This window comes from Doryrhamphus excisus, chromosome 11, assembly GCF_030265055.1.
Source record: "Doryrhamphus excisus isolate RoL2022-K1 chromosome 11, RoL_Dexc_1.0, whole genome shotgun sequence".
Taxonomy (NCBI): Eukaryota; Metazoa; Chordata; class Actinopteri; order Syngnathiformes; family Syngnathidae; genus Doryrhamphus; species Doryrhamphus excisus.
The window spans coordinates 3,784,653-3,804,334 of record NC_080476.1 but is presented as its reverse complement, the minus strand read 5'-3'; the positions used below and the strand labels follow the sequence as shown (position 1 = coordinate 3,804,334).

The 19,682-nt window shown below is 44.8% G+C and overlaps 1 protein-coding gene across 2 annotated transcripts in view; it reads left to right on the top strand.

The window, feature by feature from the left end:
* frem2a (FRAS1 related extracellular matrix 2a) overlaps positions 1-19,682 on the top strand; it is a 46,496-nt gene that overhangs the window by 23,339 nt on the left and 3,475 nt on the right. The window contains exons 3-21 of one of the 2 annotated variants that reach the window (XM_058086568.1): positions 1,622-1,768; positions 3,127-3,357; positions 6,582-6,707; positions 8,728-8,979; positions 11,731-11,880; positions 11,955-12,164; positions 12,254-12,451; positions 12,553-12,717; positions 12,934-13,116; positions 14,612-14,742; positions 15,698-15,856; positions 16,280-16,583; positions 16,658-16,789; positions 16,881-17,212; positions 18,280-18,472; positions 18,573-18,698; positions 18,768-18,895; positions 18,958-19,092; positions 19,159-19,285. In XM_058086568.1, coding sequence (XP_057942551.1) covers positions 1,622-1,768; positions 3,127-3,357; positions 6,582-6,707; positions 8,728-8,979; positions 11,731-11,880; positions 11,955-12,164; positions 12,254-12,451; positions 12,553-12,717; positions 12,934-13,116; positions 14,612-14,742; positions 15,698-15,856; positions 16,280-16,583; positions 16,658-16,789; positions 16,881-17,212; positions 18,280-18,472; positions 18,573-18,698; positions 18,768-18,895; positions 18,958-19,092; positions 19,159-19,285 — 3,429 coding nt within the window. Of the gene's footprint in view, positions 1-1,621; positions 1,769-3,126; positions 3,358-6,581; positions 6,708-8,727; positions 8,980-11,730; positions 11,881-11,954; positions 12,165-12,253; positions 12,452-12,536; positions 12,718-12,933; positions 13,117-14,611; positions 14,743-15,697; positions 15,857-16,279; positions 16,584-16,657; positions 16,790-16,880; positions 17,213-18,279; positions 18,473-18,572; positions 18,699-18,767; positions 18,896-18,957; positions 19,093-19,158; positions 19,286-19,682 lie in introns of those variants that run through there. The other variant, XR_009132026.1, reaches the window with a different exon arrangement.

Genomic DNA, 19,682 nt, shown 5'->3' with positions numbered 1-19,682 from the left:
CCGAAAGCTGCATTTTGCATAATGAGGATGAAAGTCAAGGTTGCAGTTTAGTTTGAATCTGTGTGTGTGTGGGCTATATTTTCGGCCTGCAGGCTTTAAACAACAACATGTATAAGTTGTGATAATATTCTCCATGATGCTTTCTTCTCCTGCCATGCTACAAAAACTTTTTATTTTCCTTTATGTGAATCATTTATGGTGGCCAAGCACAAATAGATTTGGTGCTACCTGTAGGCCCTCACTAATTAACACATTATAATGGGACTGTCTTATCAATGTAGCTTATAATTCCTGCTTTTTGTTAGTTTTGATGTTACTATTTCGAAAGGTTATAGCTAGAAAAGGCATCATGTAAATTAGAAAAATCATCAGTATGACCCAAAGTTTGTGATGGGAGTACATTTCCTCATCTAATGTGCATATGTATTATAGTCATAGCCTGTATAGTTTTATTTACATAGATCTGTCCATACTAATGTACTTGTAAAAATTGCACTTCTGGTTGGATGCTAACTGCATTTTGTTGCCCTGTACAAGTGACATGAGCAATAACAATAAAGTTGAATCTAATCTAATCTAATATTATGACATCACCAGGCCTGCACAAAACTTGTGATACGCTTCTTCATCTCTCAAGCAAACCCAGCCATCATCATTACAGCAGGATCTTGAACACCACTGATGCCTGCGCTGCCATGATTACTGATATTATTACATAGATCGATATAAAGTATCTCCGGTCATATCTATCCATTAGCAGTGCATTTTTGGTAGTACCGCGTATGCCACTATTTCCACCTTTTTTTATTTTCATATTCCCATTAGCGGCTAAGTGGTTAGCACAAAGGTCATACAGCTAGGAAACACGGGTTTGATTCCCCCCTCAGGCAACTCTGTGTGGAGTTTGCATGTTCGCCCAGTGTGTGCATGGGTTTTCTCCGGGTACTCCGGTTTCCTCCCACATTCCAAAAACATGCTAGGTTAATTGGTGACTCCAATTTGTCCATAGGTATGAAGTGTGAGTGTGAATGGTTGTTTGTCTATATGTGCCCTGTGATTGGCTGGCCACCAGTCCAGGGTGTACCCCGCCGCTCGCCCGAAGACAGCTGGGATAGGCTCCAGCAACCCCCGCGACCCTTGTGAGGATAAGCGGTAGAAAATGAATGAATGAATTCCCATTAGCGGCTGCACGGTGCACTCACAGGCGGCTCCGTCTTGTTTGTGACATAATAAAACAACATAAGGAAGTGACAGGAGAAAGTCATTTGTTTAACTTTTCATTCTCCCACAATGTTATACCTCTCTCCGATTACAATTCCACCCACATGTGCCCACACGCCCCCCCTCCACCACCACAAATATACATGCAGTCCTATTGTGTTGTCTTCCTGCAACCTCTCCAAAAGGTCAAGGGTGTATTTGTGTTGTACAGAATAAAAATGCTGCATGTAGCAAAGTGGATTGACTTACCCAAAACATGAATTATTGATTATGCTTCAAAAATTAATATGTTTACTCTTTCTCCCACTCAGAACTAATTCTACTTTCCCAAATAAGTCACATGATATATATCTGGCCTTTTGGTGAAGTGCACAGTGTGCTCACCATCTTTTATTTTCAGGTGGGAACAAGCTGAAGGGACAGCACTTCCGTCTCGACTGGGCCTGGATCTCCTTGGAGAAGGACTACTACGTGGTGGATGAGGAGGACCACTTCCTGGAGGTGGTGCTGAGGCGCAGGGGCTACCTTGGCGAGACCTCTTTTGTTGGTGAGTGGTCACATGATCCCATTAGGAGCTTTTCCTATCTGTGTTAATGGTGTTGCTGTTTTGACATTTATGCCTCGCATTTTTAATTTGTTCCGTTTGGCTAATCAGTGACCTCCTCAGTAGCTCCTAATGAACTCTGGCTTTTATGCTAATGAGCGCATGACAGCAGGCTAACACACAACACAGTGGCTAACTAGAAAAGCAGCATTTTTTTTGGTTGCTATTACTGTATAATAGATTTGTGACAGGACTAAATTTTCACACACTTTTCCACACCACTGTAAATTCAGAATCCTACTTGGTGGAAATTCATTAATCGTGGTAGGGGCTGAAACCAATTAGCCTGGATAAACGAGGGATTACTGTATTGTGATCATCATTTAAGTAAGTACATGCTTCAGAGTAACGGATTTGGGACAAGACTATTGCATTGTGTGTTGCATTAGCAGAGTAGACATGGCATCAGTAAAGCTGCCCTGGCGCTTTTCAAAGCATCATATCACGCCTGGTCCTCTCTGCGGTTGAGTAAATGAATGCCCACAGCCACAGTAATAATAATAAAATAAAAACTCACTCGCTTGAAAGTGTTGTTTCCCGTGCGCTGCTCCTATCGAACGTGTGCACACGCACGCTCGCAATCAGGCAGAAATGTGACCTGGGAGGACAGTTTGCATCCTGGTGGTGCTCAACGTAACGAGCACAATGCATCGCCCAGGATGGATCCTTTTCATCTTGCCCAGTGCTGCACCACCCGCCTGATTTACTCGCTCTCATAAGGAGGCGGAACTTTCTACAAGACTCCGGTGAAGTTGCCAAAAGGAAGCTGGATCCACTTAAGAAGGAAGGGTGGAAGTGGCTCAAAATGACTTTCATGTGTCACTCACTAGGAGATAATACACTGTGGACACTTAATTAGGAACACCATTGAACGAGATCCAATCCAACAAATCCGTTCAAGACAGCAGGTGTACATAATAAACTGGCCAGTGAGCTTCATTGATGTAAAACACTGACAAGTCCTCCTTCATCTTTTCTCTGATTGTGCCCTCAATACTTGAACGCATCGCTAATAGGCCTGCTTGTCACACTTGTGTATGCGCGGAGCGTCATGCACGGTCCGGAATCATAATTTTCCATAATTCCACATCATCACGTTTGATGTCGGCCGTCATGCTGGCGTTTGTTGAAAAGAAGGTGCATGCTTCTCCATCTTTGAATCTTCCTAGAAGGACTAAGTGACAAATAAATCTGACATACTGTATTCCCAAAGCTCTGACAGTCATCATGGAAGAACTGTTCCCAAGACTTCTAATCCGCTCTCCATGTGTTCCGTCTCCATTGTCTCTCGTGCTTGTCAGGTATCGGCACACAGGATGGGAGCGCCAAGAAGGACGAGGACTACAGGGGGAAGTCCCAGAGGCAAGTCCAGTTCAATCCGGGCCAGACCAGCGCCACCTGGCGGGTTCGCCTCTTGACTGACGAGAAGTACGAACAGGCCGAGACGTTCCAGATTCTGCTGTCCGAGCCGGTCATGGGGGTGCTGGAGTTCCCCGCCACGGCCACGGTGGAGATCCTGGATCCCGGTGACGGTGAGTAGACATCATGTTAAAATCAAAACACAACATTGACCACCTTTCCCACTTCAAATGATTTTTTGAACCTATAATAACCTATTGATTTGATTGAGTAAAGATTTCTGACAAACAGCAGACTAACTGAGTGAAATGCTAACCAAGGTAAAACATAAACGAGGTGAGCTCTCTCCCGTTAAAGTTCTGTAAATTAAAGCTAACTGGCAAAAAGCTTTAAAAAATTAAAGAATCAGAATTAAAAGTCAGTTTTGGCATCAATTAACTGTGGTACAGCTATCTGCTTAAGTTGAATGCTAACGGAAGTAACAGCAATGCAAGATCAAAGCTAAATGTACTAAAAACTAATTGAAATAAAAACTTGATGAGTTTAGTTAAAAGCTAAACGTGCTAAAAGCCAAAGGTAAAATCTACACTAGATAATACTAGTTGAGTAGCATGCTAACTGTGTTCAAAGCTAACTGAAATAACCGCTAACCATGGTAAAAGCTACACATGATCAAAGCAAAATCTGCTAAAAACTAATTGAGATAAAAACTTAGATAAATTTAGTTAAAAGCTAAACGTGTTAAAAGCTAAAGGTAAAATCTACACTAGATAATTCTAGTCGAGTAGCATGCTAACTTTGGTCAAAGCTAACTGAAGTAACCGCTAACCATGGTAAAAGCTACACAAGATCAAAGCTAAATGTGCTAAAAACGAAATGAGAGAAAAAGTTAGACGTGTTTAGTCAAAGCTAAACATGCTAAAAGCTAATTGAGATCAATGCTAGCCAGGGTGAAAGCCAATGAGGTTAAAGTTAAACAAATTCCAGACAGCTAAGGTAAATGAGGTAAAATCTACGCTAGTGAAACCGGGGTCCTCTCTATAGTCAGACAAGCAGAAGTCTCATTACGACGACAGACCAGGGGTCCGAAAGCTCACTAGTTCGACAACCCGCTAGTCTGACAAGCCACCAATGTGAATTACATCATGAACTTGATCAACAACAATTTAAGCAAAGGGGATCAGGATTAGCGGGCTAGCTTGTTAACAGATCAATAAAACATTCTATAGAATAATGTAACGAGCATTATTAAACATTAATTACCTGGTAACTATGGTAACTCATGAATAAACAAGCTAAGCCATTGATATTATATATTAGCCAAATAATACATATGAAATAATATATAGTTAGTGAGCTGTCACCTGTCGGACTAATGGGCCGTTGGACATTTGGGTTGTCGGAGTAGTTGGCTGTCGGACTAGCGAGTTGTCGAACGAGTGGGCTGTCGGACTTCTGGGTTGTCCGACTAATGGGCTGTTGGACATTTGAGTTGTCGGAATAATGAACTGTCCTACCTCTGGGTTGTCGGACTAGTTGCCTGTCGGACTAGCGGGTTGTCGGACTAGCGGGTTGTCGGACTAGCGGGTTGTCGGACTAGCGGGTTGTCGGACTAGTTGGCTGTCGGACTAGCGGGTTGTCGGACTAGCGGGTTGTCGGACGAGTTGGCTGTCGGACCGGAGAGTTGTCGGACTAGCGGGTTGTCGGACTAGCAGGTTGTCGGATTAGCAGGTTCTCGGATTAGTTGGCTGTCAGACAGCTGCTTTTACCCCATAAAACTAGCTGAGTTAAATGCTAACCGAGATCAAAGCCACGCGAGATCAAAGCTAAATGTGCTAAAAAGTTGTTGAGATAAAACATAACACAAGTTTAACACTAACTTGGGTGAAAGAGACATGACAAAAATGTCTAAATGAAAAATGATCTAAGGAAATGCTGATTGAGATGAAAAAAGTGGCAAAGGTGAAAGCTCACTGTCATAAAAGCTAAAATGGGTGAAAGCTAATTTAGGTAAGTTCCGCGAGATGAAATATTTTTAGATTTTTAGAGATTAAAAGTAACTCACTTGAGTTAAAGCGTGTATAAACGGTGTATAAATTAAAGATAATAAGTAGAAACACGAACCAAGGTAAAAAAAAAAAAAAGAAAAAGAAAAAGTATCCAAGGTAAAAGCAAAGATTTTCCCAGGACTGGACTGATGAGTCCTAGCACACACTTTGACGTTGCTGACATTTACACTGAGAATTCCCAGTTGGGCCTCAGGCTGGGGTGTTTGTCAGCATGGTATAAAAACAACATCACACTTTATCTCACATCTGTTGTGTGCATCTTGTCAGCACAATACACAGTGGACAACACCAACAAAATCCTTTCTTGCTTCTTCATATTTATATATTTTTTTCCCCATTTTGGGACAATTCACCAACTCCGGCTGGTCCCCCGTCAACAAATGACTAGACGTTAGCGGCTGCACTTTCTATAAAGTTCACACATTTGTCAGCCTCGAATAAACGTAATCCATAGCCTGCCATAGATTGTTTGGCGAATGGAAGATTCTGAAGCGTCTTCCTGCTTTAATGTTGCAATGTTTTAAGACACGAGTGCAACAAAGACACTTCCATACCGCTGACATCTACTCCCTCTCAATGTCTTCTAATGTCCTCAATTTGTCCTCCCCTGTGACTTCATTACAGCGTCAGGGGTCGGGTTTGTTGTCTCTCGTCTCTGAAGATTGTCTAATGTGACAGAGATCAACCACTCTCTGATGATGCTGCCGATGAGACGTCTTTCCCTCAGGACTCGCGGCGAGGACAGATAAGCCTCGTCCAAAACAAAACACCACACAGGCCGGCTCTCTTGGTCTTTGCTAGCTTATACTGGATATTGTTTTCATTCAGAGGGAGCGCCCTCTGGTCCTGCTCTGATGATTCGTAACGAGGTCTTGGAGCATGGCGTGTTGGCGTCTAATTACGCCGCGTTTTCCTGCAGCCCAACTTTGACTACTTCCTGTCAAAGAATACATGCTCTCAGTCTGCGTGAAGACTGCTCGCTGCCGCCTCCAGCAGCGTTCTTATGGAAAGAAAGAAAAATGGCACTTTGACAGACTTTCTGACGATTACTTTTTACTTTCAGTTTCTACAACTACACTGAGCTAAACGACACCAACAGCAAGTTGCTACGGGAAGTGAAAAGTGAAGAAAATGTGCAACTTTTGTCCATTTGACGAGGTTCTTTCACATCAAACTACTACAACAATCTCTTCTACCTTGATGGACCTTGCTTTGTGGACTGGGAACAAAATGAACAATTCAGGGACAACTCCGGAATCCAACAAGGAGTATTTGTGGACGAGCTGAACCTTAAAACCTTCTTCTTTGTCTTCTTTGCCTCCCATCAGAGTCCACCGTCTTCTTCCCTGAGCCGCTTTTACTCGTTGAGGAGGACGTCGGCCGCCTGTCCATTCCGGTGCATCGCAGCGGAGATGTCAGCGAGGAGCTCATGGTGGTCTGCTACACTCAGCAAGGTCCGAAAGAAGGGACATTGAATGCCTCATATGGCTCATTACAGGGGGCGTTAATTCCAATCCAATCCATTATATTTATATAGCACGATTAAACAAACACAAGGTTTCCAAAGTGCTGCACAAGAAGATTAAAAATACAAATCACAATAAAAATTAAGTCAGTATGGTAAATTAGAATAATATAAGATAAAACAAAATATTCATTCATTCATTTTCTACCGCTTATCCTCATGAGGGTCGCGGGGGCCTATCCCAGCTGTCTTCGGACGAGAGGCGGGGTACACCCTGGACTGGTCAAAACAAAATATAAAATCGATGAAATTAAATAAAATGAGATTAAAATACAGTACGCTCAAAGTAAGAAAAAATAAAATCCAAAAAGAAGAGTAAAAAGTCAGCCTCCTAATACGTGTTAAAAGCCAAGGAGAAGAGGTGGGTCTTAAGATAGGATTTAAAAACAGACAGAGAGGAGGCCTGTATGATATGTGGCAGATTATTCCAAAGTTTTGGGGCTGCAACAGCAAAGGCACGAGCCCCCCTGAGCTTCCACTTTGTTTTAGGCTCCCTCAGGAGCAACTGATCAGATGACCTGAGAGACCGGGACAGAGTGTAAAAATGTAGAAGCTCCGAGAGGTACAACGGCGCAAGACCGTTGAGGGATTTAAAAGCAAATAAAATAAATTTGAAATGAACCCTAAAATGGGCGGCACGGTGGTCTAGGGGTTAGCGCGCAGACCTCACAGCTAGGAGACCAGGGTTCAATCCCACCCTCGGGCATCTCTGTGTGGAGTTTGCATGTTCTCCCCGTGCATGCGTGGGTTTTCTCCGGGTACTCCGGTTTCCTCCCACATTCCAAAAACATGCTAGGTTAATTGGCCACTCCAAATTGTCCATAGGTATGAATGTGAGTGTGAATGGTTGTTTGTCTATATGTACCCTGTGATTGGCTGGCCACCAGTCTAGGGTGTACCCCGCCTTACGCCCGAAGACAGCTGGGATAGGCTCCAGCACCCCCCGCGACCCTCGTGAGGAAAAGCGGTAGAAAATGAATGAATGAATGAATGAACCCTAAAACGTATAGGCAGCCAGTGGAGTGAAAATAAATTTGCGGTAATGTGCTCATATTTTCTTGTGCCAGTTAAAAGACGTGCTGCGGCATTCACGTAAACAAACAAAGGCGGACATGTTTTTTTTAGGTGGCCTCTGCTCTAAAACAAGCCATGCCATACCATCCACAATTAAAATGTACAATATGTCAGGATACAGGTTCGTTACAATACAGTCCTCATACAGGAGAAAAGTTGGGAGACACATTCTCATGCTTGTGGATGGGAATGTGTCTCCAAACTTTTGACCGTACTATGTTTTTGGGCAACTCACAAACACCTTGTTTCTTTAAAAGTAAAATATTAAAATGCAGACAAAACATAGCCCTTGTTATAATGAATATTTATGATATTTTGATATTTATGAGATGTTTTGCACACATAATACAAAATATGTGACTGGGTACTATTTTATTTTTCATTCCAACATGAGACGTAATGGTGTGATTTCACAACGCTGTCAACCCCGGAATAGAAGATTTGAAAGCAGCAATTTAATAGAAAAAGCACAGCTTTAATGAAATGTTAATATATTCGCGTTAATGGCTCTTTTTGAAGTCTGGAAGCCCACACACACACACACACATACACACACATAAAATCCATCAATACTGAACCCGGTTCTGTCGGCCCTGTCAAACCTATCAAAAGCACGTCTCCTCCTACCTAAAAAGCCCCAAAAACCCATGGATGGGGACGCGGTGTATGTTCCTGCTGTCATTTGCCATGAAAAGCAGCAGAAAGGTCAACCCATTTCAAAGGGTGTATTAGCACAGTATCTCATGAATGCATCGCTCATTAAGGCTGACATTTTATTTCTTAGCTAGATACGCTAAATCCCATCATGACACAACTAGCATCTAATTAGCAATATGGACTTTCAATTCCTGCTAATGCTACCCTCTTTTTAAAAGGTTCTGCCACTGGGACCGTCCCCACCACGGTCCTATCCTATTCTGACTACATCTCCCGTCCGGAGGAGCACGGCAGCATGCTGCGCTTCGACAAGGGCGAGCGGGAGAAGTCGTGTCGCGTGTTGGTCATCGACGACTCGCTGTATGAGAGCGAGGAGAACTTCAACGTCAGCCTCTCCATGCCCATTGGGGGCCGCCTGGGCCTGCACTACCCCTCAGCGAAAGTCACCATCTTGGAGGATAAAGACGACGGTAACTACTGTTATATTTCCAACGTGTGATCATAAAATTAATAGACACAAGGGGGATGGGGACTTTCCAAGAGGAATGTGTCAATTTGCAGCTTCATTTGCCACCAAAGGTGTGAAACCTGTGTACGCTTTCAGCATCCAACGCAGACACAGGAAGTCCAATTTTTGTCATGTTGCTGTCATCCAGTTGTTAATTAGACAACACTCTCCTCGGGAATCCAGTGGGATCCTGCTGTCTTTTTTCTCATGTTTCAGCCTCGTGTAGAAAGAATGACAAAGATATGTTTTGGGTGCAAAAAAAAGCCTGAGGGGAAACAGTCTTTTTTCCAGCTATAGGTGCTCCTCATTGTTACTGCACTGACTTGAATAAGTCATAAGATATATCTCCACTCCATCAGTGCAGCAATAGTACAAAAGAAGTGGAAAAACAGTGGGAATTAAAGGTTTACAGCATGATAACGTGTCCCCACACTGCTTATTGAATATGCAAATACGCTACATTGGTATTTTACTCCTATTATATATATATATATTATATTATACTCCTGTTTCCTTCCACATTCTGGCGACTCCAAATTGTCCATAGGTATGAATGTGAGTGTGAATGGTTGTTTGTCTATATGTGCCCTGTGATTGGCTGGCCACCAGTCCGGGGTGTACCCTGCCTATCGCCCGAAGACAGCTGGGATCAGCTCCAGCATACCCGCATCCCTGGTGAGGATAAGGGGCATAGAAGATGGGTGGATGGATGGATGGATGGATGGATGCATGCAAATACAGTTCATGTGCAGCAATCAGCACAAAAATGAAAATGGTCACCTGCTTGCACGAGGAGAGCTACAGATGATAATGTGATACAAAGAAGTCATTAACATTTATTGTCTTCACACAAACACACACACTTCAAACTAGCCATCATGACCCCCCCCCCACCCCCTCACACACACACACACCACACACACAGGGCTGACAGGAAACGTGTACGGCTCCTCACTCATGGACCCGTGGAAATTGTCATTCAGGCTGCGGAATGTGGGCAAAAGTATTGGGACAGGAAGCTTCTACAAGATTGTGGAGTGAGTCTGAGGAAATTGTATGCCCATTTGTGAGGTCAGAGGTCACCGGTGTTGGACCTGTTCTGGTTCTTCCACGTACAAGTCCTCCAGGCATTCCATTATGCAGCTTGGTTTATTTGCTGGGAAGATAAATGTTCTACCATAAAGATGAAAGCAGACAATTTGTCCTAAACGTCTTTTGGACAAAGGGTGTCCAGGGGTGTCCAAAGTGCAGCCTGCGGGTGGCACTTTTCATTGCAGCCCATTTATAGTGGCCCTTGGCAAAGTTAAATAAATTGATGATCCATCCATCTATCATTTTTCTATACCGCTTATCCTCAGTGGGGTTGTGGGGATATGCTGGAGCCTATCCCAGCTAACTTCGGGCTAGACGTGGGGTACACCCAGGACTGGTCAGGCACCAATCACAGAGTAAATTGATTATGACATATATTATTAGATATTACACACCTTTTCTCTACTGACCGACTGGATTCCTTTTAGCATCTTTTAGCATCGAAGTGGTCCCCCACATCCTTTTGTTTTTCTGTATGCATCCCTCACTGGAAAAAAAGGTTTGTCCATCCTCTTATTGATTGTCAATGATTAATGATGAGATGTGTGCCAGGACTTCTGTTTGCATAGCGTAGCTTCCAGTTCTTCATTCTCTGCAGCTTTCACCGACTTTTTCTTCTGCTGTCTTTGTATGTTTGCTCTTATTGCTGTGGCTGCTAGGTGAAGTGTGTGTGTGTGTGTGTGCATTTGGGGAGGTTACGGTGGGTGTAAAAGGTAAAACAGAGAGACATCGAGGAAGCCAGGCTTAATGGCGACGGCGCATCTTCTTGATCTGAGGTACACAGCCAAGATATTGTTGCCGGCGGCTGCTGTTGAGTCGAGAGTGGAATTATAATATCATTTAGTAAAAATGATAGCGTAACAGACCAAACATTTCCTCACAGTGTGCTGAGAGAGTTTCATTGGCCCAGTTAAAAATACCACATTACAGAGTTCACATGAAAACACTCTGAAAAAGTGTTTGATGCTGACGGGGGTGATGGTTATTTTTGGAATTGTGGTAGATTTTAAGGAATGAGTCGAGAAAGAGAAACATGGAGAAGATCAACTTTTCCTCCTGTCACTTTTTTCACACTTGAAAGCTGCATGGAGATGAAACCGCTGCCTCAGGAAACAAAGTCACTTCAAAAAGACCTTTGAGCAGTCTGGAGGGGGCGCTGTCTGTGTGCATGCATGCGTGCATGTGCGTGGATGCACACACACACACACACACACACACACACACACACACACACACACACACACACACACACAGGTCTAGTCAAATGTTTAGAGACACCTTCATATGCTACTGAAAGGGAAGGTGTCCCTTTACTTCTGATTGGTTCTCTACACAATCAAAAACATACATACACACACGCCTACATGCTAACATGTGCACGCATACACACACACACACACACTAGCATTGCTAATGGTTAAAGAGTGTTTGCTGGAAAATGTTGATGATGAATTTGGACAAGAGTTCAAAAGGTCACGCTCCCCTCCAGTCAGACTAATAGGCTGCCGCTGTTTGACCTTTCTGACTGGAAGATTTTTTTTTCTTTTTTACCAATCAGACCGCAAATGGCAGCACCGATGTAACCATGAGGTTAACTCCAGAATGACTTTGTTCCTCCCAGCTCCAGTCTTTTATTTTGGAGAGAAGGAGTATCACGTGGATGAGAGTGATGGTTACGTGGAAGTCAAAGTGTGGCGCACCGGCACTGATCTCTCCAAGGCCGCCACCGTCACTGTTCAATCTCGCAAATCTGAGCCTGTCTCAGCAGAAGGTGATGTTAGGATGCAGTTTTGAAATGTCACACTACTCGGTGTCTTTATTAACACCCTCCCGCCCTGTTCTCAGCCGGTGTGGACTACGTTGGCATCAGTCACAACCTGGACTTCGCTCCGGGCCTTAGCGTGCTCACGTTCCGGGTCAACATCCTCGATGACCTGGGGAATCCTGAGCTGGAGGGACCTGAGACCTTTGACCTGGTCCTGCGTATGCCAACAAACGGCCTCCTGGGAGAACCTGGGAAGGTGACAATCTTCATAAACGACTCCGTGTCAGACTGTAAGTCATTACGTCTGATTGAAGGTGGCAAATATGGTGGCTCATTCTGCGACGTAAAACTAGAAATGTTTGTGTTGGATGACGTCCAGTACCAAAGTTCCAGTTCCGTGAGGCGCTGCAGTCCACTGAGGAGCACGAGGGTCAGGTAGCGGCCACGGTGTACCGCAGCGGTGACCTCAGGCTGGCCTCCACTGTACGCTGCTACACACGTCAGGGGTCAGCCCAGGTGGCCTCGGACTTTGACGAACGTCCCAATACGGACGCGTCCATCATCACCTTCTTGCCCGGTAACACAAAGCTGACACTTTCCTCCTCACCTGTGTTTTCACACCTAAAGCTTTCTTACTAAGCCTTGTTCCTGACGCCGCAAAGACGTTGTGCTTCACAGGCGAGACGGAGAAGCTATGTGTTGTTTCGCTGTTTGACGACTCGTTCTACGAGGATGTGGAAGAGCTCCGCTTGGTCCTCGGGAGCCCAAAAAGTGACTCACAGTTTGGTGCCACGTTGGGGACGCTGAATGAAACCTTGGTGAAAGTCAAGGACACCGCTGACAGTAAGAAAGATGCAGATACACACATAGGACACTTCTTTAGGTACACCTCCACCATACATCTTCATGAGTGCGAACAAAATATTACAAAATATTCCGCTTTACAAAGATAATAATGCTCACACCGTCTGAGAGATGGCGTACCTAATGAACTGGCCAGTGAGACAGTATACAGTGGTTGCAAAGAACGCTAATCCTCCTGTCCCTGAATTCCTTTAGAGCCTGTCATTCGGTTTTCCAAGACCAAGTTCAGCATCAGCGAGCCCAAGGAGGTGGGTACTGTGGCGACCGCAAGGATTCCTGTGCTACGACTTGGGGACACCTCAAAGGTGTCCGTTGTGCGGGTTCACACCAAAGACGGGTCAGCCGTGTCGGGGGAAGACTACTACCCCGTGTCCCAAGGTGAGTCTGACCGTACAGGTACTTTATGAGGACCATCAGACCTTGTAGGCCACAATTTTACTCAAGTTTCTCATCTCCTTCTCTTGTTTTAACGTGGTGGTACAGCAGGTGATGCAAAATGTGGCGTCTCGTGGTCTTCCTACCAATTCTCACAGGCCAAGTTCTCCACAGGAGCCATACTTATAGCTCCTACTGGCCCGGGGAGATCTTTTATTGAATAAACTCTGCTCTCCTCCTCTCAGCTAATAAGACGCGTTTAGACAAGTGTGAAACGAGACTCCCCGCTGGAACGTGGAATTAATAAAAGAGGTTTTATGGATTTATTCACTGATTTCTCATTTTCGTCGAAGCTGGAGGGAAAGTCTGCTCAAGTCCACCGGAGGGTCATGCAATATTTAATTGACTTTCAATAGTCTTTATGCTGTGGTGGGAAGGTGAAATCCTCCCTGTCGATGTGAGCAGCGTCAAAGAGAGCTTTACAAATACTCTCACACTCCCAGGGGTTGACAGTTAAGACACTTTCTTTGAATGAATGACCAAAATGCCGAGGGAGGGATACATAGAGGAAGGGAACCACTTCTAGGTAGGCAACCATATGCTGGAATAAGCGTAGTGGAATAAGGGTTTTCACCTTCTTGCACATTACCTGCATACAGTAGACCAGGGGTGCTCATTAAGTCGATCGCGATCTACCGGTCGATTGCGGAGGTGGTACTGGTCAATCGCTGGTCGATCGCGGCGTGACATTAAAAAAATATCATCCTCGCATCAATGTCGTCACTTGATTGATATACAGGGCAGCCATTCAGATGACAACTGAATGTTGCCCTTCAGGTGACCAATCAAATCAAACAACGTCTCTAAGTGCAGCAGAACTTACGATGTCAGCCTATCATCCATCCCCGTTACTTGATTGACATACAGGACAACCAGTCAGATGACAACTGAATTTTGACCTTTAGGTCACCGCTCATGCGTAAACAGCGATGCAAAGTGCTAAGCTAGTCGGCGAATTGCGTTCGATTTTAAGCCCTCGCTAAAGTTTATGGTCACTAAAATGAGTGAAGTAGCTGGACCAAGTAAAAAGGCAAAAACATATCACTTCCATACGGAATGGGAGGTGGACTTTTTTTCACAATGTCTTTTTCGAAGTGCGTTTGCCTCATATGCCATTCTACCATCGCAGTACCAAAGAAGGGAAATGTGGAGTAATGTGGAGGTAATTACAAAAAATGTTAATAGTTAATTATGTGTGTTTTGCAATATTGGCTCATTTGGTTATGTAAGGTACATCAACATACATTGTACGTACAAATAATCCTCAATACATTTGAAAATAAATAGATGTTTTGCATTTTTGTAGTGGGTATATCATTTTGACTCGGTCATTTTAAAAGTAGCTTGCATGCTGAAAAAGTGTGAGCACCCCTGCAGTAGACCGTGTCAGACTTGAGAGCGTCTTCTCATGCATGCTCGTGTGCATCTGTGTGCGCAGACATTGAGTTCAAGCAGGGCGACAAGGAGCACGTGGTGGAAGTGGAGGTGTTGTACGACGGCGTGCGAGAGATGAGGGAAGCCTTCACGCTGCACCTGAAGCCCGATGACAACATGGTGGCGGAAACTCAGGTCAGCAGTCACGTACACACACACAAACACACACACACACACACACACACACATAACATTGATGTCTGTTATAAGCACAACATTTTGTAACATTGTCTTATTGTTGTATGAGCAACAAGTGGTAAATATCACCAACTTTGGTGCAGCACTGACAGCAGTTTGCTAGTTTTAATCCTGCTTGTTGAGTATGAAGTGTCCATTATCTGACTGGAATATTTCCATCATGTCCCCTATCTGAAATACAAAAATACACACAACCAACAATAAAGCCTCATTTTAATTGGGTTAATTGGAATGCCACTACGAATGAAACACTCTTAATGCACAAAGTCATCATTCAGACTTGTTTGTTGATTTGATGCACACAGAGCAACATGCCGTGCTGTCTCCTTCCTGCCGCGGTCTCCTCGCACTGTGAGGCGTTCAGGCGTACTCGTAATTTTCAGTTATTACGCTATTTGTTTTTCATTTTTATTCACGCACCCCTGGGGGGCGGTAGGTCAATAGTGGCCATCTCGGCTATATAGTGGAAGGGGAGGGACTAGTTTGAGTGCTTGTAATTCACCATTAACAAGAACGTGGATAAATATTGCCTTTTCCTTTACGGAAGTGCACAATGGCAATATTTTTGTTATTAATTTGTTCTAAAAGGTTAGACAAAAACAGAAACATGCAAAAACCAAGGCAATTTTTCCTCCAGGGAATAATGTCAATCCAATTTCCAGAGAGCCAAAAATGGTACAAAAGAAATAAATATATTTTCCATGCTAAAAATGTGAAATAATTAGAAATGAGGAATATATGTTACTTTGGTTGATGTATACTTCCCGTACATTTGAACCTGAAGTGTACTGACTAACTTTGTATTCTGGACCCCCTAGATGTAGTAAAAACATTGGCTTTATCTGCATTGGCTTTGTCTCTGCTATGTTTTTTTTCTTTTGTTTTTTCCCAGGTGACCAAAGTAATCGTTTATATTGAGGAGACCAACAGCATGGCTGATGTCACCTTCCCGTCTTTGCCTCACGTGGTGTCGCTGCTCCACTACGACGCCGACGCCAGGATGATGGGCAGTCCCCGCCCACCTGCCGGCTACCCTGTCATCTGTGTGACGGTCAGTGCACATGTCTTAGTGTCAATCTTCATCCATTCTTTTTAAATATGCTTCATCATTTTATATAATGACAACATATATATTATATGATATTTTCATTTACCGCATATATTTACTTATGAAAACACTGCAGATCTTTTTGACCTTCCAGACTGCATCATCTTGTTTTTATACACTGGAGAATCACTTCCACTTAAATTGATTTTTTGTGATGTGCCAAGTTGTTTGCGTGTGTGTGTTTGTGTCGGTCCGCTCTGTGGCTTCCCTGGGGAGAGCAAACCAAGTGGTCTTGTCAGAATTGAGGAGTTGAGTGGTGCACCTGGAGGCACGGTGCATTTGAAAGCCGTAGAGACTCTTCAAAGCTTTCTAATTATAAACTTTTGCACCAAAAAGCATGAAAATCATCCTCGCCTCCTCCTCCAGGCCTGCAACAGCAGATACCCGGACTATGACAAGACGGGGTCCATATGCGTCAGCGAGCATATCAACGACACTTTGACTCGATATCGCTGGCTTGTCAGTGCCCCCGCTGGCCCCGACGGCGTCACCAGCCCCATGAGGGAGGTGGACTTTGACACCTTCTTCACCGCCTCCAAGATGATCACGCTGGACTCTGTTTACTTCCAAGCGGGCTCCCGGGTCCAGTGCGCCGCCAGGGCTGTGAACTCTAACGGGGACGAGGGGCTCGAGCTTAGCAGCCCCATCGTCGCCATCAGCCAGGAGGAAGGTGAGGTGTCCATCTTTGTTTGACTTGAACATTGACTCAGATGCTTCAACTTGCTGTGTTTATTTTCCATCAAGGAATGTGTCAACCACGTAAAATGGGGACCGTCGGAGCTGAGCCATTCTCCGCCAAGCTGCGCTACACTGGAGCGGATGACCCCAAATACCAAAACCTCATCAAAGTCACCGTCACCATGCCGCACATCGATGGTTGGTGCCGCTTTGAGTCAGTTCAGCCATCCATGTTTTATACTTATAGACTTTTATACTTATATTGTTATGTTTGTTTTTGTTTTCACAGGCATGCTTCCGGTCATTTCCACCAGGCCCCTCATGAACTTTGACCTGACTCTCAGCCCAGACGGAACCCGGGTGGGGAACCACCGCTGCTCCAACCTGCTGGACTACAACGAGGTTACCACGAGCCACGGCTTCATCACGCCCGCCATGCAAAACCCAGAGAGCGCGGGAGACGCGGCGCCATACCAGTTCAGCGGGTCTTTGCGGGGGAATGCCACGCTGCGTTTCTACAGGAACCTCAACCTAGAAGCTTGCCTGTGGGAGTTCAGCAGTTACTACCACATGTCTGAGCTGCTCACCGACTGTGGCGGCACCATCGGGACCGATGGACAGGTGCCTTACCTTCTAATCCAATCTTGGCTTTATGTGCGTCTACATCTGTTGGACTGGAAGCTACTGCCTGCGTGTGTGTGTGTGTGTGTGTGTGTGTGTGTGTGTGTGTGTGTGTATTTACATCTTCTGTCTACAGCCATCTGAATGAGAGCCATTCACAGACAACAGGGCACCACATCTGTTTGCTCACTTCTGTTAATGTCCTCTTCACAAACACACACACATAAATATATGCACACACGCCCACTTCATTAGGAACAGGAACTGATGAAAAGGCCATACATTTTTAAAGAACAGACTTCGCTAAGAGGGTAATGCTCAGTGGTGTGCAAATGTACTGCAGCCTACTGAGAGCTGTTTCTAATATATTGACCCACTAAATAATTCATATATACAATACCACTCCAAACTTTTGGTGTTTTCATTTTTTTAATTACAGCGGGCAAATGTTTGGAGACACTTTGTCATTCAATAGCATGAAAAAGTGTCTCCAAACTTTTGACCAATGCTGTGTTGACATTATTCTATGACTTTATTCAAGATACAGTATTATTCATTCATTCATTTTCTACCGCTTATCCTCACGAGGGTCGCGGCGGTGCTGGAGCCTATCCCAGCTGTCTTCGGGCAAGAGGCGGGGTACACCCTGGACTGATCGCCAGCCAATCACAGACAAACAACCATTCACACTCACATTCATACCAATGGACAATTTGGAGTGCAGCCCGATAGAATATTATTTTTTTGAAAAAGGTTTTAGAACTATCAATGTGAGCAGCGACATCTAGTGGCTATTTTAAGTAACATGACACATAACAGCTATTTTATGTATTTTAGTCCTCTCAAGAAAGTCTCCCAACAAATATTGTCAGCACCAAGCAATATTTAGAATGGTTTAAACCTAAAGCAAAACAAAAATACAAATATTGTCCCTCATTGCTGCCTTACAGGATCTTTTTACCATATATTGTGCAGGTGTTCCCAATGAAGCGATGACATATGTTGCATGCGCATAGTTACAGCATTCTCCTATGGTTCTAAATCTTATTATTTTGGACCCCTTGCAGGTTCTGAACTTGGTCCAGTCCTACGTTACGCTGCGTGTTCCTCTCTACGTGTCCTATGTGTTCCACTCTCCCGTGGGCACTGGCGGCTGGCAGCACTTTGACCTCCAGTCGGAACTCCGCCTCACGTTTGTGTACGACACCGCCATCTTGTGGAAGGACGGCATCGGCAGCCCCCCCCAGGCTGAGCTGCAGGGTAGCGAGCGCCTTTAGGACATGTCTGCATTGACTTTGTTTGCTTTGAATATTAAATATATGTCTTTATGCACACACCCCCACCCCCCAAACACACACAGGTGCGTTGTATCCCACCAGCATGCGCATCAACCAGGAGGGACGTCTTGCGGTCAATTTCCGCACCAAGGCTCGCTTCAGGGGTCTCTTTGTGGCATCTCACTCTGGAGGAAGAATCAAAAGATCTGGTGAGATAAACGTCTTTGTGATTGTACGTGAAACACAGCTTTCATTAAACATGCAACATCCTTGGGCAGCGTCCTCTCTGTCCTCCATGGTGATGAGCGTGGATCACCCCAGTCTGACCTTTAACCTCACACTGGTGAGGAGCGAACCCACCTACAACCAGCCGGTGCAGCAGTGGACTTTCACCTCCGACTTTGCTGTGAGTAGGTACCCAAAACATCCTACAGCGTCCACAGTGAAAGTTCAACCCGTCTCCCACAGGTCAGAGACTACTCAGGGACCTACACCGTCAAGCTGGTCCCTTGCACAACCGCCCAGAATATGGAGTACTCAGCCCCGCCTGTGTGCAGTCCCAGAGAGCCTGTCACCTTTGACCTGGACATCAGATTCCAGCAAGTAAGACAGACTGGAGGTGACCGCTTGTGCGGCTGCGCTTTGCTAACCATTAGCGTCTTTGTCCAGGTGAGCGACCCGGTGGCGGTGGAGTTCAGCCTGAACACTCAGATGTTCTTACTGTCCAAGAGAAGCTTGTGGCTCTCTGACGGCTCCATGGGCTTTGGCCAGGAGAGTGATGTCGCCTTTTCTGAGGGTAAGATGATCAAAGGTGGAAGGCAAGTTGATAGGGGTGCCACAAGACGCTCACGAGACGAGACGATACACGGGATGGGGTCGACGAGATGAGATTTGAACATTACTTTTCAGAAAAGTACAATGAAAAATAAAATAAAATCCAATCTATTGATTTAACTTATGTTTCTACTGCATTACCTTGCATTGCTTGGTAATGTGTGTATGCTAGCGGCCCCGCCTCCACCCACCAGGACATAGAGACTTTATGAACTGGAACTGAAAAATAAATCTTTTAATCTTGTAATATCTTGTGACATGAGTCCTTGTGACACCCCTACTAGTCCAGGAGCTAGTCCTTTTACGTTGGTCCTATCAGACTAGTTGGAGTTTGGACACGAGAGAGTTTACGGCCAGGG